The sequence below is a fragment of the Liolophura sinensis genome, chromosome 8, assembly GCF_032854445.1.
Source record: "Liolophura sinensis isolate JHLJ2023 chromosome 8, CUHK_Ljap_v2, whole genome shotgun sequence".
Taxonomy (NCBI): domain Eukaryota; kingdom Metazoa; phylum Mollusca; class Polyplacophora; order Chitonida; family Chitonidae; genus Liolophura; species Liolophura sinensis.
Genome location: NC_088302.1, coordinates 52,791,843 through 52,813,873, shown reverse-complemented (window position 1 = coordinate 52,813,873; position 22,031 = coordinate 52,791,843). Strand labels below are relative to the sequence as shown.

At 40.1% G+C, this 22,031-nt stretch overlaps 1 protein-coding gene across 1 annotated transcript in view; it reads right to left on the bottom strand.

Moving 5' to 3' along the window:
- Positions 1–2: 2 nt before the first annotated feature.
- LOC135473669 (potassium/sodium hyperpolarization-activated cyclic nucleotide-gated channel 3-like) overlaps positions 3–22,031 on the bottom strand; it is a 60,253-nt gene continuing 38,224 nt past the window's right edge. Inside the window, exons 3-10 of the mRNA XM_064753533.1 lie at positions 19,210–19,373; positions 17,738–17,905; positions 7,904–8,001; positions 5,610–5,759; positions 3,931–4,149; positions 3,270–3,416; positions 1,419–1,662; positions 3–877 (exon numbers count right to left, since the gene is read on the bottom strand). Of these exons, the coding sequence (XP_064609603.1) occupies positions 3–877; positions 1,419–1,662; positions 3,270–3,416; positions 3,931–4,149; positions 5,610–5,759; positions 7,904–8,001; positions 17,738–17,905; positions 19,210–19,373 (2,065 nt within the window). The remainder of the gene's footprint in view (positions 878–1,418; positions 1,663–3,269; positions 3,417–3,930; positions 4,150–5,609; positions 5,760–7,903; positions 8,002–17,737; positions 17,906–19,209; positions 19,374–22,031) is intronic.

Below are 22,031 nucleotides of genomic sequence, written 5' to 3'. Positions count from 1 at the left end.
CCCTATAATGGTGAGGGCGAGCCGGAGTGACCGTCCTGGTGCGAACTAGAGTGTCTGGATATACTACTAGAAGAAGGCCGGCGTTCTCTGGCGTCCTTAGGCGTTTCCTCCGGAGGCTTTAGAGTGTCCAAGTTTTCCTTAGGAGGACTCCTCCTCTGTATTAAATGTGGATTCTGGAGCGCGGAGTGACGAGAGGAATCGCGTGAATCGCGTCCGTCAAACCGGAACAAACTGAAGCGTCTCTCGGCGGAAGGACGCGTCACGTTCAGCATTTCCTCAGAGGGCTCCGGACTGTTCCTCTCGTGAATGATGCCTAGCGCGTCCCCAACACTCCCTGATCGTTTTCGGTCACTCACTTCTGGCACCTTTAGGCTAAGCAAATTAGAGCCCGATGCCACTTTGGGCAGTTTATGGAAAGACTTCTTAGAGAACTTTCTTTCCGTGAAAAAGGCTACTGCACGTTCTCTAGCATCAGAGGGAGTTTTCACCTTGGATTCTTTTCCTTCTCTGTGTTCAGAAATCTTTTGCAAAGTGATTGGGAAATCAAACTTAAATTTCTTTTTGGGTTTGTTTTCGAAGCTGTCATCAGAATCCCTATCTTCGTCTTCACTCGCGCTCGTAGCCACCGGCGTGGATTCCATCACAATTTCGTTCACTAATTTTTGGTCTTCTTCCAGATCCGCGCGACTACTTACGATACTCGGGTTCTTCCCGATCTTCGTAAGTCTCTCGGCAGCCACACTCTCCATTGTCCTTCTCATCACAGGGTAATGCTCCAGAACCGCATTGAAATGCTCCACAGACAACGAATACAAATTTACATAAGTCTCAGCTCTCACGCTTGCCACCCTTTTCGTGTTGGTCAGTAAACAGATTTCTGAAACAAATCCAATTCATGTTTTATTTTAAGTGCCCGTTTACAAGATTTTTTGTTGCTTTATTATATTTTTATACATATTGTGTGGGATGTTTTTTTTTAAATCTCATGGAGTAGAACGGCAAATATTAGTATAAACTAATATTCCAGTAATAGTTTAGAATCTGCAAAGTTTTTCAGCATAAAAAGGAGGTTGAGGTTTCAACTTTTCCATTAAATAACCCTTTGTGTTCACATTGCGTTACAGCCTGACTATAAGCTATCTCAGCGATGCTTAATAAGAAGTATGCACTTCGTTCAAATTTTATTTTAGAAGGAGTTTAATTTCTATTCTTTAAGCATATACATGAACACAATAAAACGCTAAGGTATCTTAGCAGGAGACCCGATTTCACATGTTACTCGTGAAAATTTGCCATTTATTAAACATTGGCCGCTGCTCCTACTTTACCCTCTATGATGTAGTCTTTTAAGTCATTGGGTTCAACTCTGAAATTTTAACCAATCAAAACTGTTTGTGGGAATCTTTTATAGGACGTACCACCAAAATATGAGCCGTCTGACAGACTAGTTGCCACTTCTCCGTCCTTCGTGATCACGTCAACAATGCCCTCTTGGATAAAGTACATCTTTGTCCCGATGTTCCCTTCCTTGATGATGTAGTCTCCGGGCTGGAACACTTCATATTTCAGCTTACTGACAACCTCGGACACAAAACTGGGATCAGCATGGGTGAAGAAAGGCACGGAGGCAACCAGGGCGCGGCAGTTGTGATTGATGATTTCCTGGAGACAACAAATCAGAAAAGTATAATAAAGGGAGGTAATTGGGTAGTGAAGCGTGATTGTATTCACAATGGTAATAATCACGGTGGAGTTAAACGCTTCGCTCGCTTTGACTGGACTACGGCTAAAACATGCCGTGAGACAAATGGTCAACACGGCTGCCTGGCGAATATTTATCTGCTGTGGGTTTTATTATCCGAGATGTCGTGTGTGCCAGATAAACCAGAAACTATAAGGAGACTTAGGCGTGGATTTAGTGCTGCACTTAATTAAGTGCAATTTATCGGCTTATTAAGGCAATGGAGGATTTATGACCAGTTCGATGTGGCTTTCATAATTAGCTTATACCGCACCATATCAATAAACAGTTTTATCCAATCGCTCTCGTAAGGGAAAGTTTTGTCTCGTGTTGGATTCTGAAGTATTAATGGGACTGTATGGAGTATGAGATTCCCATTGGACACCATAGAAATGTCCTCATTTTGGGGGATAAACAGTGAGACGTTTGCTGCGGCTGTTTTGGTCAATACGCAATACCATAAATCCTGCTGTTCCCTGGAGTACGCTATTGTCATGGAATACACACGTTATCATTGATTAATTGCATCATTATTGCACATATATTCCACAAGCCAATACTTTATAAGACAGTAAACCAGTTTTATGTCGTCACACGCGTGCTGTTGCCAACAGTTTCACATTTTGATGCGTATCACTCAGTGTCCCTCGACAAAGATGGATGCATTTGCCTTAAGCTAAACATCTGAATTTCTTTTGTGCTGGTTTGGTAGAAATTAATTGAATGCTGAGCCAAAGTTACACAGACAGTATGAAATGTAATACTGAATTTCTGTGCCAATCGGGTATTAATTGTCCTTAGCCTATCAGACAGCACTATCGTGTACAATCTGAAATATCGAGAGAATAATCCATCAAAGAAACCGGATAGCGGAGGTTATCCTGACAACCAAAAAAAAAGTGGCTTGACTTCTAAATGAAATATTACAAAAGTAACTATACTGATCTCTTTTTTGCAAGCAATTTTAACCCTGTCTAACAGTTGCAGTTACAACGCCTTCAGTCTTCAGTTTGGTATTTGTCCTTGTATCCCTTATTTATTCTTAACACACCAAAACAGCCACGTGCCAAGGCTTCCAGACACCCACGCTGAACACCCACACAACCAGCTCCATTCCCTTTTTCACATTTTAACTCCACATAGATTTTGATTATTGATTTGTTTCCCAATTTATTATTGAGTAAGGACTTTTCAAGGCGTAGAAAGGATGTATCATGTTCAAAAGTCAGTGTGCCATTCAAGTGATTTAATTGGAGCTTTCTTTATCTCGCAAAAAATTAGACTACTTTCTGTTAAGTGATTATCAGTCGGAAAAATTACTGACGAAGCGTTCAAAGCTGAAAATATAACAGTGTCACACAATAGTTCAGGATGGTGATTCCTGTGAATTCTGACTAGTAGCAAGTAATGATTTACAGTAATTAATTGAAGCAACTGTACTTAAAAGTATATACAAAAGTTACTTTCGATTTACTGTGTACATACATTTGTGAATGCATATGTGAAGATGTCCAGTGCCGTAACTTACCGTTCGAAGACATTCATTGAGTTCCCCAAGGATGTTTTCTTCGTCAAACATTTTCCCTTGGTATTTGTGCTCGTAGTACTCTGTAATTCTGTCGCGCAACTTCCTTGGAAGTTTTCTACTGAGCATGTATTCTTCTACTTCTTTTATCTAAAAAATATCATAAACAATAAGATACATAACAATTTTCTCTAACGTAATACTTTATGCTAAGTTACTTTCCACATGATTTATCAACACTTATGATACATTTTTCATAGAAATTTACACCTTTTTGTTATGACACATGAGCGTAGAAAAATTTGATGAACACGGTTAATCAAATCGAAGCCATGGCGGTATGGCAAAAAAAGAGAACCTAATTTAATCGTCATCGCAAATGAGGAACGCAGACGGCCTAAACTATTTCAACTTCAAGTTTAGCAACGTTTGTTTTGTTTTTCTATCAATGTCCAGTAATTTGTACTTTTTTAAATTACATAAACAAAAAGTGGGTAGAAAGAGAAACATGGCATCTTCACGGGAAACAATAGTTATTTTACGTCATTTGTTTAAAAGGGTAAATGTCTTGACTGAACATTATAAATGTCGAACGGAAACCAAGAGATGCAATAATCCTGACGATACTTAAAAGTGGATATTACCGATGGGGCTCAGTACGTACTTTTTCGTTGTATAACCGTCTAGAGGTATCAAAAGACTGTATAAGTGTGGTAGTGTGGCCTAAGAACAGTGCATAGAAGGTAGCTCCACTGAGCATGCTGAGAATGGTAAGCCATGTGTCCGTCATATTCTGGGGCGGGAACTTCCCGTAACCGATACACAGCATGTGCGACAGAGCCTTGAACAGCGCCCACGTGTATTGCTTCATCCACGTGGCGTCCTAAAGGAAAAGGAAACAAAAGTCATAAGATGGCAGTATTTGTCGGATGGATATTACACCGGCAAACGCTGAACATTAGAAAAAACAATCAAACCAATGATGAATGCATGGGTGCATTGATGAATGTATGGGTGCATTGATGAATGTATGGATGTCTTGATGAATGTATGGGGAATATGACGAGCGCATGAAACAATTACGAGTGTACGAAGGCATGATGAGTGGATACGAGGCAATTGCGAGCGGACGAATCAATGATGAGTAAGCGACAATGATAAATGTAAGAGAGGGGAGCGTCACTAAGTGCAGTATGATTCATCGACCACGTGTTACAATTATGAGTGCGTGTTCCAAGTTAGCAATGATGAGCTAATGCAGTAATGGTGATTGCATGGAACAATGATGGGCGCATGGAGCAATGATGAACTCGTAAAGCAATGATGATATTCCATGGAGCAATGTTAATCGCATGAAACAATGATAACTACATGATGAAACTGTTAGAACAAGAGGTCGTCATGACGGAACAAATCGTATTACATGGGGTGACAGCTATTACAGTACAACCGATTAAGTCAAGACCAAAATTAAAATATTTGGCCAGACATACAGATAATAATGCTAACAAGTCAACACTACCCCGGCTTGGGAGTTACCGTCTTGACTTGTACTTGCAGATTTTTATATGATCAAATGATATATGAATGTCAATTTTGACGTCTAGATTCATCTTGCAGACAATCCCTGCGAACAGCCGCATTTTGATTCTGGGCTTGTTTTCAGGATTGTTCGGATTTTTTTTTTCGCTTCTTTTTTGACGCCTCGTTCAAACAAGCTGTCAGGGAACGTTCTGTATAATAGGCTGTCGTGATTTGAATAAACCCGGGAATTTGATTCCTAGTTGATTGTAGTGAACTGATGAGAACCTGGGTCTGAGGAAGGTATGTTAGCACTGATGACAACAAGCTTACGAGATTGATTACATCTACTTAGAGTCGAACATGTCCGGTTTCTCTTGAAACTGAATGATTGAAGATTTTTAGTCATTCAACTGTCCAACTGGATTTTGTATTTTAAAAGGACGAAATTTTGGGCGCCACTAATGATGATATAGGGTAATATAACCATCTTTAGTGTATTGTAGTAAATAAAATGTCTTAAGCTACGGTGTTTGTTGTTATTGGTTTTCTGTTTTAAGCCACGGAGTTAATTGATGCTCAAATAGCTGGTGGATTTGGGTATACTGTTTCTTAACAGTGCAACTGAGAATTATGTGAAGTGCAAAATGGGAAACATGACAGAAAGATGTGTAAATGAAACCACACATGTCTAACGAATCAAAATTAAACCAGTGTGATGTAAAACACTGCCCTTTGCGTTCTAGAAAACACTAGCGACGGGGACTGTTCTGTTTGGTTTTACTTCTGTATGGAGCAGACGTTGTCGCTAGGATCATTTACCTGCAGCTCTTCTAGAGAGACCCAGCAGTCTCTGGGAAACTCCTGCAACATGGGGATTAGAAACTGCAGACAGCCATTCCAGTGACCCAGAAGGAACATTAGACAGATCAGGTTAAATATTCTCATAAATTTCCCAGCCAGAGCAAGAAACTGTAACAAAAACAAGGCAATAAAACATGAGTATTACCGGTTGTACCATTTCTCCTGACATTTTGTTATCAGACTACATCTATGTGGAAGCTTACAAGTCCACATCACATAATTTGCCAACCGACATTACTTCAATAGAACAGAAAGAACAGAAAGGAAGAAGTTATCTTACATAGCAACTCACACACAATGGCATGCAAAATAGGAGAGTCAGTCTTTCAAACCCGATAACATGTACCATGCAATATGTAAGTCAGTTGTCAAGAACAAAACGTGAAGTAGAAAACAAACTGAATCTGGGAAGATTTCTGAGTTAAAAACCGGTAACTCTACGGCGTCTTTATATAGAACAGAATTTCTGATACTAAAACCTTATAATGTTTGAAAGCATATTAGTCTTGGGCAAACCGGGCATGCTGGCCTTAAGCTAGTTCAAGCATGCGGTAGTTACTGCTAGTTTTGGTGAGTTATTAGAAGTTGTAGTATCAGGTTCTCACCACTGAGCTCTTTTCCATATATTCCAAAGCCGGCTAGAATAAAACCAGAAAGACAGAACTACTTTGTCACTCAAATTGACACATTTTTTTGTAAACTCGTAACTTTGAAACAGTTAGACGCCTTATAGAATGGCTGTGTAAAATTTGAAAATTTCTTTTCGACCTTTTTTTTCACACGTACAGCACACTGGACAGAGGTAAACAGACAGAGGGCTTAAAGATATAGAAGGTACAGTTAAGTGCTCGAAGAGAAAAAGTGCCGAAAGGTAGATTTGACAAACAATATACAGAAATTCATATAGGGGGTTGGCCGCTGACCGCAAGTGCTTGTCGATATATGGAAGAGAGTATCCGGTGTGGCTTACATTAGGTAGGGTGTGTCCAGTGAGATGGAAAGACTGACTCTAGAGACACCAGCAAGTGAACACCACGACTCATTTTTTTTTTGGAAGATTTGTTTTTAAAAAGAAATTTGCGTCATGCATGTAAAAATTAAGCAGAAAACAAAGAGCACAATCAGTGTGAAATGCTTTCTCTGAATACCGCTCAGTAAGTGATATCCTCTCCCACACGCTCTCTTCGATTTGCACTTGCGACCAGCGGACAGCCCAGAATACACAGCTTCACAGTCCAACGGACGCTTACGTAAGGAGCGACAACTTATCACATTCACCATTAATAAGTTAAATTTCACCCTCGTCCCTTATTGATTAGCGCTGGCGCCGGTTAAATAATTCATCCAGGGCAGTCAGGACTTGGGCACATTATAATGTTTGCATCAACTATAGATGTGCATAGTCCCGGTAAAAATCGTGTACCCAGCCCCGTCTGGTAAACATATACAGCCGAGGAATCCAATAGCAACAGAACACAAATTCTCACTCTCGTGTAAATTATGTGCAGTTCTAACACAGAGTGAGGCATTACTGGATCTATCACGTGAAGCTGACATTGGCGTATTTCCTATAAAAGGAAATGTAATTCTGACACTCAGGTACTGTGTTTCAAGCGACACACATTCACAGCCCGCTGAACAGTGCGTCACGTGGCATATCTAATCTGGGTGTCAGTGTCATGTGCAATGTACAAGACATAATGTGCCGTGTATACTTCTTAAGTGATCTTGAACTGATATACATATACGTGAATTTAACTTATTCTGTTGCTTTTTCTATTTCCAAAATAATTATTTCTGTAATCATCGTATCAGAGTCAAACTTAATATTTAAGCGTATAAACAGATTTGTTTTTAATTTACCCAAAAATCATTTAATTTCATACATGTCGAAAAATGTACTGATTTACGAGAACACAGCCCTATTAACTCTGGCTAGGTTGGCTGAAGCATTGTGGGATTATTCTGTTGACCATCCACCCAAGCGTCTAATTTTAGTTCCACATAGATCTTACAAAGGACAAACTAAACTGGTGACATCGAAAGCGTTTCGCTGACAGGGGTTGGTGTGGTTGTTGTCCTAGAGCTGGACTCACCTTTCGGCCGGAAGTCCATCGATAGCGAATAATAACAAAGCCCCGTGTCTTTTCGATGAGAACAGAGGCTTAACGACAGCATACAGAGTATGGTATCGAATATCATTGGGAAGAAAAGAAACGAATAAAAGATGAAGCTGAGACATAAGCACCCACCTCCTCCCATTGTTGGACGTATCGCACAAGTCTGGAGAGTCGCAGGAGTCTTAACAAACTCAAGAGCTTGGCCAAGCGAAGCATGCGGAGGGCTCTACCTGAATATAGAATACACAAATTATATACACACACTCAACGCACCAGCTCTTCATGGAATACTTCACCACTTGCTCCACCAATCGCCTGACATCACAGCGATTTATACAGTTTAACAGATTGGATTGATACACAGCCATTTCAATGGCTGTATCAATAAAACGTAACACTCGCAAAATTATATAACAGTAATAATAACATATTTAGTCTATGAATTTCAAAGAAAGTCAAATGTAAAACACATGTTTTAAAGGCTGGAAAATAAACATTAATTCCAGGCAACAGTTCAAGCATCATTCACCATTCACTACACGTCTTACAGTACAAATAAAAATGTTGTATGCATGCAAATTTACAGCTTTTCAAGCATGTGTTGGTTTTCAAGCGCATCCGCATATTGATTGCTTTCAATAAAATCATAGCAAGTCTTTAAACCTTAGTTACAATCAATCAAAAACAGACACCCGTCTATAAAAACGTGGAGAAGCGAAAAACTTCTCCATTGGACATATCATACACACTGTTTAACCCACACACTGTAGCCAATGCTGTAGATTTATTTGTTAGCAACTTGTGCATCCAGCCATTGGATAGTGGTGTTAGTGGGACAGAATGTTATCCACTGATTACAAACAGCCGAAAAATGTCTGACAATTTCCCGTTTTCATGGTTCATCCTGTTTTGCAACATTTACATGAGACAACAATTAACCTCACCTTACGAAAATAAGACGAGTTCATACTTATCGTATGTATGAATATATCATAAGATTTGTCAACGTACGGTTTAAAGATGAAGTGCAAATGCTTCTGATGTGCATGTATACTGTAATATTGCGCAACTTGTTGAATATTTCCCTTTGGGAATATTTTGTTCATTTATATTTATGTTAAATATAGTCATTTACCTCCTCCGAAATAAAACAGCGGTGTATAAAAGATAACACATTTTACAATGCCATACCATTACAATGTCAACCTTGTTCCACCTGTCACAAGGTGACAGCTATTCTGTCAAAAGGGGGCACCTATTCTGTCTTCATTTCTTATTCTGTCACAAGGGGACACCTATATTGTGGGCTACCTGCGTCTGTGTAAATTGGAGAGCGCAGTACGGTACCCTATAGTAGTGTATCTGTCCATGTCAATTAAACAGTGCAGTATGGTACACTCTAGTAGTGTATCTGTCTATGTCAATTGGACAGCGCAGTGCGGTACACTCTAGTAGTCTATCTGCACTTCATTTTCCATCAACAGAAGTTTATTTCATTATATGGTTAAGCTTTAGCCGCATACAGATATAAACACGGACACTTGATAAAGCCCGCCTAAATTGCTATATAATACTAGGAGGTAAAGTCTGTTCATTGTCGTACAAAAAAACATATGTCTTAAACAATGCAATGCCTTAAAAGAGGAATGTCAGCTACCTGTGGGGATGAAAAACGTATGCTGGGCCCTTCTTTTAACGTTTCATGGATTGTTTTCTGTATTTGCGTTTCCTCATGTCTGTAAGTATGGTTGCGTAAGACTTATACTATCGTCTGTATGAATGGTCATCTAAGGCGTTTCCTTATCATCGCGCACCTGCCAGGCCGCGTTCATGTCTCTCGTGCTTTAAGCATAGGGTGTACCAGCTGGTAGTCTTACCACATCAAACATGTTTTGGATTTTTTATTCTTAGCAGCAGATGCTATTCTAGCGGACGAAAGATGCTTTAACAAAACGAGGCCCATCTTTCTGGTATTAAGTCACAGGAAGCATTTTCTATCTGCTGAAAACATAAAAGAATAAGGCCCACCAAAGTTTAATCCAATAGCACGTGTGTGTTGAAGCCCTTTTAATTATTAGATATGACTAATCGAATTAATCCCACTTGTAATGTGTATCAAACAAATGTCCAGTAAATGGTTAAAACATGTACCACATAACTGTCAAAACTCTCTGGAATACGTTTGAAACCATACCACCTTGTTACAGCGCACACCAAGCCACTGTCTGGTTATGGCTCTATACCGCGTACCACACACTGTCCGATACGTGTGTATCACACGTACCACACTCTGCCTGGTATATGTCTATATCGCGTACCACACATTTTCTGGTATATGTCTATAACGCGTACCACACACACTGCCTGGTATATGTCTATACCGCGTACCACATACTGTCTGATATGTGTTTATACCGCGTACCACACACTGCCTGGTATGTCTCTAACGCGCACTAATACACTTCCTCGAGTGTGTCTATACCGCATACCACACGCTGTATGGTATGTCTCTGACGCGTACCAACACTTTGCCTGGTATGTGTCTATACCGCGTATCAAGCACTGTCTGGTATGTCCCTGACGCGTACCAACACACTTCATAGTGAGTACCTATAAAGCACAGCTCACAAGGTTTGGTTTGTTTCTGAGATCTAATATATATAGGAATTTACACGTCTGGGGAAGAAACTCAACAATGGGTCTTGGTAAACAGTCGACCTGTCTAAATTGCTGGTTACGTACTGAAATACCAAGCCTATGTGTGTTCCATCGCGGCAATTAGGCATTAACAAGGCCTTAATGACAGTAGAGAGCATCACACTCCTTGTTGTTTCCATGCTAACACAATATTAGGTGACAGTTTCTCAGGCCTCGTGTTAGTGCTATGTATCTCCCACTACACCTGTTTTCGTCAAGTTTTAGCAAGATGTATGTCTTTCTGACATCACTGAAAATTCCTGGAACGTTAAAAGGGGACGCATTGCTACTGTAGAAAAGACCGACTCCGCAATACCTGACAGCAAGACACTAGGCTTTAGCGTTATTTTTGTGTTTCATTGCCGTTACCTGCACTGTGGTAATGTTATCCAGTGTTGCATGCTTGTTACCTGCACTGTGGTAGTGTTTTCCAGTGCCATATGCCTGTTACCTGCACTGTCGTAGTGCTGCCTAGTGTTGTATCGCCGTTACCTACATTGTGACAGTGTTGTCCAGTGCTGTGTGGCTGTTACTAGTAGTCTAGTGATTTCTTCTATTGCTGTTACCTGCACTGTGGTAATGTTGTTCAGTGTTGTATGCCTGTTACCTGTACTGTGGTAGTGTTGTTCAGTGTTCTATGCCTGTTACCTGCACTGTGGTAATGTTGTCCAGTGTTGTATGCCTGTTACCTGTACTGTGGTAGTGTTGTTCAGTGTTGTATGCCTGTTACCTGCACTGTGGTAATGTTGTCCAGTGTTGTATGCCTGTTACCTGCACTGTGGTAATGTTGTCCAGTGATGTATGCCTGTTACCTGCACTGTGGTAGTGCTGCCTAGTGTTGTATAGCCGTTACCTACATTGTGACAGTGTTGTCCAGTGCTGTGTGGCTGTTACTAGTGATTAACTAGTGATTTCTTCTATCGCTGTTACCTGCACTGTGGTAATGTTGTTCAGTGTTGTATTCCTGTTATCTGCAATGTGGTAATGTTGTATGCCTGTTACCTGCACTATGGTAATGTTGTCCAGTGTGGTATGCCTGTTACCTGCACTGTGGTAATGATGTTCAGTGTTGTATGTCTATAACCTGCATTGTGGTAGTGTTGTTCAGTGTTGTATGCCTGTTACCTGCACTGTGTTAATGTTGTCCATTGTTGTATGCCTGTTACCTACACTGTGGTAGTGCTGCTCAGTGTTGTATAGCCGTTACCTACATTGTGAGAGTGTTATCCAAAGCTGTGTGGCTGTTTCTAGTAGTCTAGTGATTTCTTCTATTGCAGTTACCTGCACTGTGGTAATGTTGTTCAGTGTTGTATGCCTGTTACCTGCACTATGGTAATGTTGTCCAGTGTTGTATGCCTGTTACCTGCACTGTGGTAATGATGTTCAGTGTTGTATGCCTATTACCTGTACTGTGGTAGTGTTGTTTAGTGTTGTATGCCTGTTACCTGCACTGTGTTAATGTTGTCCATTGTTGTATGCCTGTTACCTACACTGTGGTAGTGCTGCCCAGTGTTGTATAGCCGTTACCTACATTGTGAGAGTGTTATCCAAAGGTGTGTGGCTGTTTCTAGTGGTGTAGTGAATTCTTCTATGGCTGTTATCTGCACTGTGGTAGTGTTGTAAGCCCGTTACCTACACTGTGGCGCGGTTGTGCAATGTTGCATGGCTGTTACCTGTACTGTGGTAACGCAACCCAGTGAGGTATTCCTGCTACCGACAGTGTGAAAGTGTTGTACATTGTCGTATGGCTGTTACCTTCAGAGTGGTAGTGTCATATGGCAGCTACCTGCACTGTGGTAGTGTCGCACAGTGCTGCATACATGTTACCTGCACTGTGGCAACGTTGTTCATTGTCGTATGGCCGTTACCTGCACTGTGGTAGTGTTGTCCAGTGTTGTATGACTTTTACCTGCGCTGTGGTAATGTTGTCCATTGTTGTATGCCTGTTACCTGCACTGTGGTAACGTTGTCCAGCGTTGTATGCCTGTTACCTGCACTATGGTAATGTTGTTCAGTGTTGTATGCCTGTTACCTGCACTGTGGTAATGATTTTCAGTGTTGTATGCCTATTACCTGCACTGTGGTAGTGTTGTTCAGTGTTGTATGGCTGTTACCTGCACTATAGTAGTATCAACCAGTGATGCATGCTTGTTACCTGTATTGTGGTAGTGTACAGTGCTGTATGCTTGTTACCTGCACTGTAGTAGTATCGACCAGTGTTGTATGCTTTTTACCTGCACTGTAGTAGTATCGACCAGTGCTGTATGCTTGTTACCTGCATTGTGGTAGTGTCGACGAGTACTTTATGTTTGTTACCTGTGCTGTGGTAGTGCTGTACAGTGCTGTATGCTTGTTACCTGCACTGTGGTAGTGCTGTGGTAGTGCTGTATGCTTGTTACCTGCACTGTGGTAGTGTTGTACAGTGCTGTATGACATGCTGTCGGTGTTGCTTGTCTATTACCCTTTTATGGCACTGTTCCCAGGGTTATTTTTGATTATGTGTAGCTTGTGGTATTGCTCCTCAAATTTAACTATAACGTTTTGTGATATTTTTGCAAAGTGTTTTGTTAGTTGCTATTTGGTTTGCTGTATTGTGTGTCAGTGTTTATGAGTGCTGCCATGGTTTGAGGCACTGGTACCCAGTTCTGCGTGGTTTGTAGTACTGCGACCCAGTGCTGTGTTTCGTGATATTTGCTTTATGGTCTTGTTTCTCGGTGTTTCCACTGCTACTTGGTTTGTGGAGTTGTCTTTTCCGTATAGTTGTTGTTGCTCCTTGTTTAAATATTTGCCATCCATTATATTTTACACGTATACAGCCCGATTGTACCGTGACTTGTAAAAAATTTTAGGCGGCCTTTATTGAAATGAATTTACCGATCACCTGCCTTCCAGACGCACAAATGACATTTCTTTTCGGATCTTCACAAGTTCCCAAACGCTCCTCAATTTTCTCCAATAGTTCGTCTACACTCAATAACTTTTTCAGTTCATGCAATCATATCCAGCTGCTTAACATTGTATAATAGAAAAGAGCCTTGGGAAATTTCTAGGTGATTATATGCCATAGAGCGAATGCCTAATTTAGTATTGTTTGACAATATCACGTTAAGAGATATAGCTGAGGAATAACAATGTAACACGAAATGAATGGTAGCAAAGCTTTGCACAACGAGATACACTACTGAGAAATCTAATGTGATTCACATCTTTATCTTAGACGATATGTTTCAGGGATGGTGCGCGACAGAGACAATAAACTGGAAGTGACCTACATCTTTTCAATGTTATCTTGTGTGACGCATTTACTGGGCAAAGGTGCAGGCTGCCTTGAAATAGCCTGCGTTGTTCCGAAATGAAGATTATCACGCGAGATTTGTATGCTACAGGTATCGATCAACCTCTGATTGTTGAAAGCGCCAAGTAAAATATAAATAGGGCTTGAATGTTATCCAGTTCATAGACTTGATGCAGTGTGATGAGTTGTACGGAAGTTTACACTAAAAGTTTGCAGGAACTACTTTCAAATAGGTGTGCACTGAAGTAACAAATAGCTCACCCTATATTCAAGACAGATACCGAATGTAATGCCGAATGTAAACCACAGATCATTTTGTATTTAATGCACGTCTGCAGTACACAGGATGGGCGACTGGTGGTATTGTTTCCAAATATTTTTTGCCGGTCAACTGTTTTCTTGGAAAGCTTCCCAGCGTTTTTTGACTTCTGTTTGTTCAGTTGCTTTTTGATTTATATAATGGTTGGTGGTTTTTCTTCATTTTGTTTTCCTGTTGTCTGCTAGGAGTGGTATTTGTGGTATTTGTTGCTTATTGTTTCTGACTGTTACCTGTTCTGTGGTAATGTTGCTCATTGTTTTCTGACTGTTACTGGTTCTGTGGTATTTGTTACTCATTGTTTCAGACTGTTAAATGTTTTGTGATAATGTTGCCCATTGCTTTCTGACTTTTACCTGTTGTGTGGTATTTGTTGCTCATTGTTTCAGATTTTTCTGACGTTGTTTGTTCGTTTAGTGGTATGTTTATCATGGGCTGTCTGATTGTTACCTGACTTGTAGTATCGTGGCTCAATACTTTCTGGTTGTTATTTTTCTGTTGCTTTCCGGCTGTTATCTGTTATGTAGCACTATACTTCATGATTGTGTCTGATTAGTGGCATTGTTGCTCAGTGTTTTCTCGTTGTCACCTATTGTGTGGCATTGTTGTTTTGAAACATTGCTTACGAGCGCTTTGTGGTATTGCTTTCCAGCGCTCTGTAGTATTGCTGCTCAAAATATCGAGAGAAACAAGACATTATACAAATGTGCTAAATCATTTCCAACATTTGGAGCGATTCGGTGATAAGTTGGAACAGTGGACCTACGGACAGTCAGTGGACACATGTAAATATACAAACTGTAAACTGGTACTGACTCATATATAAGCGGCACTCGAACAGTTAACAAGTGTACATTGTCATTTCTTGCTATACATCCGCTGACAAAATGAACTGAGCAGGGCGTCCATGTTTCTGCCATTAATCGCGTGGTTCAAGTCACGTGATTGAATACGATTTACGCTAGTGGAAATTAAGACAGTGTCGTGGTGCCAAACTGAACACTAAGGAGGTGCCATACAACTACTAGTGCTAAAGCAATATTTTAACATTGTGTCAAGACTATTACGTGACAGTACATTGTGGAAATACGTTTATGTAATAGAAAATTGGTGCAACCTTATGTATCCGAACATTTACGACACCACCACCGTGCAAGAACTCCTATGCTCATGTAGACTAAGTACTCTTATTTTGCTGCAGCTAAAAACATTATTTGCACCATGTAAGATTCGACAATTCCACAGCTTGTTGCGTATCACAGACTCTTCCTACTGTTAAATTCCCCATGAATACATAGCATCAACAATGTACTTTAACAGACAATTGCGGCTGTGCAATGTAATATCGAACAATGGGATGTCTGAATGAACTGATGATACCTCCGACAATTTGATGAATTGCGTTTTCGCTTGTAAACTTGGATATTAACTTCGACATTTTATCCATTTCAATTAAGCTGGTAAGTCTTACTGACTCAGTATATAATCGTCTGAATTCCCAAAGCACAGTTGTCATAGCAAAAACGTCTGTGACCATGGCACGATAGATATAGTCCCTTCAGGATTGTGTGGAATTTTTGCAACTGGGAAACAGTGACGAGATAGCGCTATCTATTACAGCCAAGCAACTATAGTGCAGCCAGAGTTTGATCCTCCTCTCTACACACTACCCAACCCCTCCCCCCCCCCCCCAATATACATCAAACAATTCTGCTCTGTGTTTGAAGCTGCAATAAAATCTGGTTACACAAGTTAACAGCACAGGATCTACAAAAATAGAAAACGAACATTTAAACACCGTTACCATGCAGAGGAAAATCATAACAGCGTTAATTCACATGATTAACTTCACATTTGAAGGTGTGCTATGTGTGTTAAATCACAAGGCGTATAATCTGGTGCTAAATAGTTTCAGACCGCCTGATCTGGGGAGCTTCGCGTAATCCATTGAAAAGCCATCTGTATACTAGCGTGGCGCATTACTGCGTCAAGCCTTCCCAGGAAGACCGGTGGTAACAGCTATCTGCGGGTAGCTCTGATCATCAAGAACAGAGTCTTCTCTGCCAGACTAACCAGCCGAATCCGCTCCGATTCGCCGGAGCGATAAGTGGGTTAGATCCATCACAGATTAGGAAGGTGACAAACCTCTCACGCACAGAAAAGTATTGATGCAGTCGGCAAATTGAAGCTATCTCTGTAAGCGCTACGGGGCCAGCACAGTTTTATTTCAACAGATCGAAAGGGGTTATGTGTACTCCAGGCGTCCTCCGCATCCTGATCGAAACGTAACTCAGACTTGAGGCATCGTCGCCCTTTCACAGATAAACCGCTTGTAGAGCACTGAGCGCACAATAAAACATGAAATACATGGCTTGGCTTGCACAACAGGGTACACCACCAAAGCTAGGGTAACTCCATCCTTGGAATAATGAAAGCAGCAGACGACAGATGACTCTTCTCAAGCGGGATTGGTTGGGTAAAACAAGGCAGTATCCAATCAGAGAAAGGATGGCCGATCACGTGGATATCACATGCAGTGCTGCTGCTAGTTGTACTGATCAGCGGTTGCTCAAGGTGAACGGCTGTGATCGCAGCTTTTACTAGTCAGGTCAAAATTATTCCACAATACCATGAACATGTAAACAATTGAAAATACATCGAACAGCAAGGCGATCATTCTCGTTCTTCGTCTTGTAAAAAATATGATGGATTTCAGAAAAAAAAACAAGTTAATGGAATCAAGGGACTGTCAGGAGGAGAGGGGAACACAAACACATAGATGTTTGACATGTAAAAACGAAAGAACAAGACAGGCAAGAAAAGAGGACTCTTTAGAGAAATGGGGTCAGTCTGGGAGTTGGGGTAAAAAGGGGTTTTGCATTCATGTTTTCCTCGTGCTTGTGCGTGTGTGAAATGGTGCTACCACAAGGCTGTACAAGTACTAAGCGGTGAACAGATACACAATAGCCGTACACATACCACACAATCAAGTGGCAATCACGTCACAAACTAGCTATATTACAAACACACCTAACTGGACAACACTGACCAAGCTTTGCTACAGTGCTCTTCGTTGTCATGACGATTTATCCATTTTTCCATGTACGAAATGACGTTCATGCGTCGCTTGACCATGTTGGTTTCAACAAAACCGAACGTGGCCAATCGTTGTTAATATTTTACCCGGGATATTGCATTAAGCTTTTCTTTACCCTACACATAGCCTCGTTGAAGGATATCCCGCATATAACTTGGAGGCGATGCCCATTACAGAATTATGATCACAAACATGTAATTTTCAGTGCTAGATTGTCAGTCAATACTAATTAAGTGCAAAACTAAAAGACAGTTTACATAGGGTTCTAGACAGATAAGTGTTAACAAAAGCTGTCTCGGTGTTTCTCTTCTCTTTGTCATCATATACAAAGTATCTTACCAATACAGTGTCTTTGGGCTATTCTAAGACAGACACCATTGCTTTTGACTTCTACACCGCAAACTACAGTGTTAATAGTAAAGATAAGATAAAGGCATGAGATCAAAAAGAAGAGAAACATGACGATTTATAGTTAAACTGAAATAATAACAGTAGTTAATGTGTGAAGATGAGAATGATCACCTTGCCAGTATGGAGCAGCGTCCACTCGCGGTTTCGTACCTGCGTGGAACAACTGACTGAAGTCGGCCTCGGCGTCCCACATTAGAAAAATATAGTCCACGGGAATTGAGCTGACAAGGTCTAAGAAAAACCAGGTTTTCATATAATGTTTGGCTATAAGCTTCGGGTCGAGGATAATTTCATCAGCAAAATCATTGGTGATCACGCCTGCAACAGATAAATGGAAAAGTCCTTAGGGAATAGCAAAACACGTTTAACATCAATGTATATCTGCCACTAATTTTAAGGTTCTAAAGATTAAGAGGACGAAATTAGTGTATACACGTATATCTCATTGGCCTTCAGGAAAACCCCAAACACAGAGAACAAGAAGATAATCCTATAACAGGATTTCGTATCAACGCTATTTAAAGCTTAGTGTTCACAATGAAATGGCGCCTTTCGAAAGGGAAAGCTTTGCCACTTAAAATACTTATAGATCTTGCTAATTGTGTTCTTCATTACGGTTTATGAATGACGTTTTCTTGGCCAACTGGAGCATTTCTGCCTGGACCCAAGCGGCACAGCACAGAAAATGGTACATCATTATGCAAAACAAATTCTAACTTAATTATGGCAATTTTCCTTAAATTTAAACATGTGAAAGTCATCTCATGAGGTCGGAAATTAATATATGAGCAATGGCGTGCCGGGATGTTATAAATATTTTAAATAACAGTCCGTTCTGAGAAAGCATTTACAATCATAAACTTCAAAATTTAATCTTGTTAATCTAGAATTTGAAACTTTCTTATCTGTGATACATATATTTGACCATTTAAATTCTTCCATACTCGTCTCCAAACTGAAAATAACTTGATATCTCATTCCATAATAGGCCTATAACAAATTTTACATCGATCATTTCTTCTACACATTCCTAGTAATATCAGCAAAACAAATTAACTATGTGGCTTAATAAACGTACAGTTCTCTAGAGACTCTGCATCTTTTCTACACAGGCTTAAGTTTTCCTAGACTGACAAACTACAACGGTTCTATACCACCGCGATGCTGGGCTTAGTGTCTCAGTTGAAATCATGTAGCTTGTATATACTGTACTCAGCTGTCAATGAAGAAATCACGTGCATGAAAGCATTGGTCGTGGCCTAGTACTTTAATCACCATTAATTTAAGAGACTTTCTCTATTTGTTAATAAGTTGACCTTACATGCACGTCACCAGCTTAATGACATGTAATTGATAACATCTAAGTTATATCCAGTAGCCGATCGATATGCCGATACATCATCCAGGCATCTTAAACCACTGACCTAATTAACAGGCGGGGACACTGAGGTCGAATAAAGCGGATAAATAAAAACAAACCGGGATCTGACACTATTATAGGTGCTGTCTTCCTGGACAAGACTGAACAGCACAATATGGATAAATAGAAAGGGAGCATAACCTATGACATTATGTTTAAACATAGGCTAAATCAGTTCAACAAATTCAAGAAATTCACTTACCTGTCCTAAAGTTGATAATTATGTCTAGAAAAAATACCGTGTCAGATATACAGTTAAAAACAATCCAGTGAGTGCTGAGATCATCGTTGAAAAATGAAATGGCTACTGGCAGGATAATGAGGTTGGCGATTAACAAAACCAGCATAAATAGGTCCCAATAAAATCTGCAAGGACAGAAAATGAAATCATCGTTAGTTTTTTTGCACATTTATTTCAAACATCAAATATTACTGGTAGTATAGGGGGCGCTGGGGAGTCTTCCACTGGTAATAATCAATATGGATTACTGTAATGAAGCACATAATAATCATTTGTCATTTAATAATTATCTGGTTAAACTTCCGGAGTGAATATCTAATATTAATACTAATATTATTATTTTACAAGGCATTTTTGATTCTTTTCATATTAAATAAGAAAATGTTATGCTGGTGAAAAAAACCTTTGATTAAATAAAAGTAAAACATATTTCCACGTAAAGCACAACATGGGCCATTTTCCCATAGCCGCTTTTTATATGCCACTTCCCTAAGTAATCTGAAATAATTAATATAACCCATACCATATAGCCTGTACACACCAATATATAAAGACTACACTAATGCTCTTGGGAGTTTCCTGTATGCTGGTTACTGTCTAGGCCTTCATCAGTCATTTGTCTTTATGGCTCGCTATGATTAAACTTTGACTCTACCCGCCATACCTTCAGCCAAGTGTAAAGGAAACAGCTTTGGCTGTCTTTAGCTTGAAGAGCGATCGATGGTGTGTATGAAGGAACTCGATAGCATGAAAGAGTCTAACTGGCGAAAGCGTCGGTTCCCCTTGGGGTTGCTACATGTCCACTTAACCACCGACTAGGCAAACTTCTCAGTAAAACAATAAAGGCCAAATGGACAACTCGTAGATCAGTATTAAGATGGTCTGCGTATTACCTACTTCGTACTGGCTGGATGAGATCTGCAGAGGAGGCTGGTTTAGTATAACCATTTGTATCCCACCAACAATTTAACCGTCGACAATTCAGCCAAGGAACATTGACCTTACACACAGATGGTATTGAGAAAATGTCAAGTATTTTGGGGGGAGTGGACTTAGATTTGAGGAGAGAATATAACGGAGCCTTCTCTTAGACAAGCTTGTACTAAGCAGAAAAGAAAACTTTGGTAGTATAAAATTTTCCAATTCAGATAACTGAGATGCATGGCATAGTACTTTTGCGAGACTTACAAAACATTATATTTATCTTTATCCAGTCCCATCGTTTTAAAGTACATGATATTAATGTTTAGCCTTCACACAACTGATAACGTTTTTTTTCGTGGAAAATGGATCACATATATACACTTACATGCATAGTGCTTAAGGTGTTAACCAATTTGAAATTCATTGTTGAAAATCAAAAATGAGTGATTATGGCTTTAACTCCACTTCGGCAGTAGACGTTTTGCAAACATATCGTGGCGATCAGTATTTTGGAATTATCAAGTCTAATCATTAAGAATTAAAGTTTTGTTGTAATATGCGTATTATCACAAGTACATATGTAGAAAGAAGGATGAACAACCGCTTCATTCCGTTATTCATCTGCCTTCTCCAGTGTGTATCGATTGATACATTCACTCACGGAAACAACCAATCTTAGGTTGTTAAGGGTATTTCTATTTTTAAACGAGCGCGTCCCGATTTATTCTGGTAAAATTATAGAGGAACTGACTGATCGTCATTTACAGACGAATCACTATTTCCCACAATTCTTCAGTATGACGTTTTGTATTTTTAGTAACATTGCATGCTCTAGTGGGCTAGTCAGACTGGAGGGAGTGAAGACACGCCATCGGCTATATCTCGCAATGACGTTCTCCTTTTATGTACTTCTGAAAAAATCTAATGCTAGATCGTAAAACGGCAAATAGACTACCTGCTTTGCCTGTAGATTCTGGTGTAAAGAACCCATTTGACTGATCTTCCTACCAGAACACATGACACCACTTGAAAGCTGATGGTTGACAATTAAAAAAAAGACATTATACCGATCCACCAGCCAGATTCAACCAAGAAATACTGGAACCCCCATTATAATACATGGCTCATATAATCCACGACTAAAAACCTTGCCAGAGTTTAGATTTATTTATTCATTTTGACATATACAGTTTTGTGCTATAAATCAGAGACGTGAGACCTGAAAGTATTTATGATTTTACATTCCGGTTTGTCTCTTATTGTGTTAAGGCATATGTTGGCTTATGATAGAGTTATCAAGGCGCTCGTTCCATTACCGTTCTGACTGAATCACCACGTGACATGTCATGTTTGCCATTCGTTAAGGTTTAATCGTAAATCAAGATGGCCTGAAAGACAGGGAAAAGTTCCGGCTGAGCAGAGTGTAAAGCGAGTCTATTCTAGAAGCCCGTCTCCCAGTTTGTAATCAGCTTAGCGATATTGATATAACTCCAACTAAAAGCCGGAGAGTTTCTTGGACTGCAGTAAAATGTCATCAATTTGGATTACTGGGTTTTGGTGGCTGAAGGCGAGAAATAATGACCAATTTTATGCCTTTTATCCCTCAACTCCATTTGGACAGCTTCTAGGTGAGCATAGTGCCGTGACTGCCAGGCTATGGCTCTATATCCAATAGCGACTGAATTGATGGCAGGGCGTTCGGATCGTCAGTTGGCAAGGATCGGGCTGGTAAAGAAAGCCTGACGTGCAGAAGAACGGCCCACAAATGCGAGTGCCGGTCTTTCTCTATTTCCTCCATCGATCTACAGGCGTAATGGGAAAATGACACAGCGCCCTACTATTTTCTCCTTAATTCGTAT